The 4,606-nt window shown below is 32.6% G+C and overlaps 1 protein-coding gene across 1 annotated transcript; it reads right to left on the minus strand.

Annotated features, from left to right (window-relative positions):
• Positions 1–213: 213 nt before the first annotated feature.
• Positions 214–1,298, minus strand: LOC120073453 (cytochrome P450 82A1-like). The gene is made up of 2 exons (XM_090311862.1): positions 879–1,298; positions 214–312 (listed from the first exon to the last, which is right to left on the minus strand). Exons 1-2 carry the CDS (start codon positions 1,296–1,298, stop codon positions 214–216), a joined length of 519 nt encoding a protein of 172 aa, XP_090167988.1.
• Between the last annotated feature and the right edge of the window lie 3,308 nt (positions 1,299–4,606).

Here is a 4,606-nt window from a genome sequence, read left to right on the forward strand (position 1 = left end):
TGTGTGCACGCGTGTGCATGACCGATAATTTTGAGAAAAGTAGTGACTATCTTTAAGCGACTCAATGATCCCTTGACAATTTGGTGGGAAATTCAGTATTTGTTTATTATATAATAGTGAACAAATATTGTGAGAGAATACAGTGAGTATTTTTGGGATTGGGTGTTTCTCTTTTATTATTAATTCCAAGATACTGAGTTGTAATATAGGAAATCAAATAGTTCGAGTTGGGCTATTTAGAGAGAGATTTGCAGCGCGAGTTTTTGAAATCATTACGATTTTCATCATAGTAGAACTTGCATTTGCAGAAGACTGGACGTAGAGTTGAGTTTATGGTCAAACTAGTATATTTTTCGGTGTCATTCTCTTTTTAACTACTCTTTAATTATTTTGGAAATTTTATGGTTGTTAATCTTTTTTACTCTAACCTATAAAAGTGAAAATAGATATAATTTAGTTTCCGTATTTTATTTATATATAGGTATAAATTCTCAACTAGTATGATGTAAGCAATATAAATTCTCAACTAGTATGATGTAAGCAAAACATTAGTAGTTGTAAATCCAAATTGTTTTCAGATTCATTACAATCAATCCGGAATCTATTTTTAAAAATAGTTTTTTGGATTCTTTGATCCAAACCATACAAATTGTAAAAACAATATTTATATGTCTTTATTGTATCCAAATTTCGATACACTTTATTTGGATTGAATCTCTTGTTTTTAAATCCTCTACCAAATAGGCTCTTGATTTTCATTGTTTTCAAAACTTTGGTCATCATTTGATATTAATACACGCAATCAAACTTAGATCATCGGTAAAAAAATAATAATGATAAAAAATAAAAACATAAAGAAACAAAATTGAAAAACGTACCAAACATGTTGATTTGATAATGGTATCGTGATGAAAGCCATGAGAAAGAACATCAACATGAGTTGGATCCTTCAGAATTGAAAGCATTGCATCAATGAAGTCTTTATCTTTTTCAGGATTACCAAAAGCCCCGTCTTTCTTGTGCTCTTCCAACCACTGCGTTAACATTCGGTCCAATACCTTCGAGGTCCTTTTCATGGCCTTCACATGGCCGCCAATATCCAACCATCCCAAATATTGAACAACATCACCAAATACAAAGAATCCCAAATAATGTAAAAACTCCCTCGTCGCTTTCTGCCACTGCCGGGCCTTTTCTTCATCTTCTTCTCCCACCATTGCTCCAACTCCAAAGTTCCTTTTCCCAACCACCACTCTCAGAATTACGTTCAATGTCAACTCCCCCAACCACTGCTTCATTTCCACCAACACCTGTTCATACAAGATTCCTATCCACTTAAGGATTGGGTTCACAAGTTACGTGGCCCAATATTCCAACACTCAACCAGATGACTTGAATGTTCTTAGCAGGGGTGATGATTTAGTTTTGTCCCTTTTCAAGTTAACCAATAACCAAATTAAACTAAACTGGTTATATGAAGAATGGATCTAAATCAATTTTCCGAATTGGTTTTTATATTAGTTCGATTTATTATTAGTTTGGTTCTTGATTTTTGACTGTTTCTTTTTCTTTTCTTTTTTTTTTCTGATTTTTTGTTGACACTTTTCTAAATAACAAACATACATGTTCTATAATAATTTATTTTTTTTTTCTAAACAACAAATATATATGCATCATAATAATTAAAATATCAAAGATATACCTAATGCTAGAAGTGTATTTTTAAGTGTAGATACTCTCGATTCTGTTTGGTTTTGATTGGCTTTTCTAATAAAAAATGGATTAGAATCAATATTTTTTAGTTGTTTCCAAATACAATTGAGATGTCCAATTTTATACTACAAAACCAAACTAAACCAATGGATTAGTTATACTCCCGTTTGGTAACCATTTTGTTTTTTATTTTTGTTTTTGAAAATTATTTTTGAAATTTGGTTAAAAATTCAACCATTATATTCAAGAAAGATGCAAATTATTGCAGTGAATGAAATAGACAACCTAAAAAAAAAAACAAAAAACTAAATAATTACCAAATGGGAGCTTAATTTTCGACCTTTATCTTTGTTACACTCCTAGTTCCTTTGTAAAATAACAAAAAAATACATTTAACTTTTCATAAAAGAATAATATTAGATAATATTAAATATTAAATTAAAAAGAAAACTTTTGTGTACTCCAATTAAAAAAACTGATGGATTTTTTTAAAGCAATTGAATTATTATTATGGTAATACATTGGTGCATCTCAACATGCACTCATCTTTATTCATCCTCCCTAATCATTTATATCAAAAAATAATTAAAATATTTAAATGTGAAGATGTCCTGATCTTGTGAGTCTTTTCTAATTTCTTTCCAACTTTGGTACAACTCTTTTACGGCTTGGTTAACTTCAGACTCTTTGGCTTGCCTTAACAGCTCCATTCTGCGATTGGATAGAAGCTCAAACGTGGCAATTTTTCGCATTTTGCGCCAGTAAGAGCCGTAATGGCTGAGAGCAAACATGGCGCAGTCGTATGACAACCGCTGAGTGAATCCCCAATTGGATGGAGAAAATTGGACCGTATTTATCTGTTAAATCACTCAATTTTATTTGGGGTAATTCCGGTCATTTGAACAGTCGGAGGTGGCCGAACAGAGGCCATCCGCCGCCTACTCTCGGCGGCTTTCGACCCTTTTGGTCACCGGCGCCGGTGATTCTTTTGATGAGAAAACGAAGGAAAACGATGGCAAAAGCACCGGTTAGGATGATCGCTATGTTGTTCCAATTGAGTTGTGGATTTGGTTCCATAGTGCTTTGTTGTGAAGAGACGGAGAATGAAGAACTAATTACAGTCATATTTAATAAAATTTTTGTTAAATTACTTGCATTTTTGGGTTTGTGGTATTTTAATTTGGAACATAGTTTCATTATTAAACTATATTTAGGTGTACCACACTGGAGATTGTTTGAAGATTGATATCGAATCAAGTGGAGATTTTCCGATTAGGCAAAGAATATGGAGGGAGTGGGAAAGAAAATTACCCCTGAGCTAAACGAGGACGGAGACGGAGAATGCATTTTCCATCCTCGTTCCCGCTCCGTTCTTACCCCGATTAACCTATATTTATTTATTTAGTATAGCTATTTAATGTTATATTATTATTATTATATAAACGTTACATTTAAATTTTAAATTTGATTGTTTAATAGACAAGATAATAAATATGTGTAAATGAAATATTTACATGTAGATTATAGATGTGAATAATTTTATTTATATTTATTTTTTTTTACTAAAAAAAAGTTCATTAGTTTTTTTAGGCCAAAATTTGAGTAATTTATGTTTAAATCCAAATTTTCATGTAAGACTAATCATAATAAACAATTTAGTGATGAAGTTAATTATTAATTAAAATTTGTTCACATTATTCACTTAAAAAAACTAATGGAAAAAAATTTTCCGAGAATCCCAACTCCGATCCCGTGTTTCACGAGGATGGAGAATGAAATGGGAAACGGAGGATGGGGACGGGGAATGAAAAATTCAGTCGCATCCCACTTCATAGACATCTTTAGGTGCATCCCGTCCATCACCTATATTTTTTATACATCCCACTAAATTGTTCAATTATAATTTGTCATGTGGTAAAATTCAGTTGGGTTTTATGTCCTAAAACTCGTAGTTTGTAAAAGATAAACATATTCTATAGTCAATAAACTTATTATTGATTCTATTAAATTGCAGACGTAAAAGTCTAAATCTAATAAACTAAGATCCACGACTATTATATGAATACTTGAACTTTATGTAGAGACATAGTGATAGATCAAGTTCGAGTAAATAGCTAAAATGATCTATAGTACATGATTAAGGTTAGGTACCTTATTCTTATAACACTATTGGATGCGGCATATTGTAGCTGTTACAAGTTATTGTAAAGATACTACAAACGAAGTGATCCAGATTCGTTCATGTATTGACATGAGGAGTGGGGGCGTCCTATGCAATGAGTTTGCATAAAATCGGACCAAGAAATAAGTCACTCTTACTTTATAACATTGTTTATTGTATAAGACTGACTATTTCACTTAGATAATCTAGGTAACTCAATCTTAATCCTGAGCTAACTATGAACTCCTATTTATTTGGGATTAGCCTTAGATTTGCATAGGTGAGGGTTGACTCAACAGCGTTAGCTCAATAAGCCTCCCATTTCAGGTGTAAGACTGGGTAGATAGTTGGGGACATAGAGTGCAAGACGAAATTCACGCCTACCCGATTTAGGGATAGGAGAAAAGTTGTTCATTTAAGTACTAAATCCAGGTCTTGAACAAGGGGCCCACCCTCTCACTAGGTTGAGAGGGATCTGGTTTAGTGATTGGATCAAAAACCAATTGTTCATTAGAGGATCAGTAGAAACTTAAGAAACAAGACGTAATCTTGGGGATAAAATAGACATTTGACCTAGTCGTTATTACGAACAACCTGTGAATGGTCGACTTACTAATTATGGTTAAATCATGTGGAAGGGGGAGTGCAACTATGGGCTTTAGTGGAGTGACCCATTAGTTAACGAATGAGAATTAATTCGATGCAAAGAATTTAGCAAATTAATCTCGGATC

This window comes from Benincasa hispida, chromosome 3, assembly GCF_027475165.1.
Source record: "Benincasa hispida cultivar pf3 chromosome 3, pf3_genome.v1.1, whole genome shotgun sequence".
Lineage (NCBI taxonomy): Eukaryota > Viridiplantae > Streptophyta > Magnoliopsida > Cucurbitales > Cucurbitaceae > Benincasa > Benincasa hispida.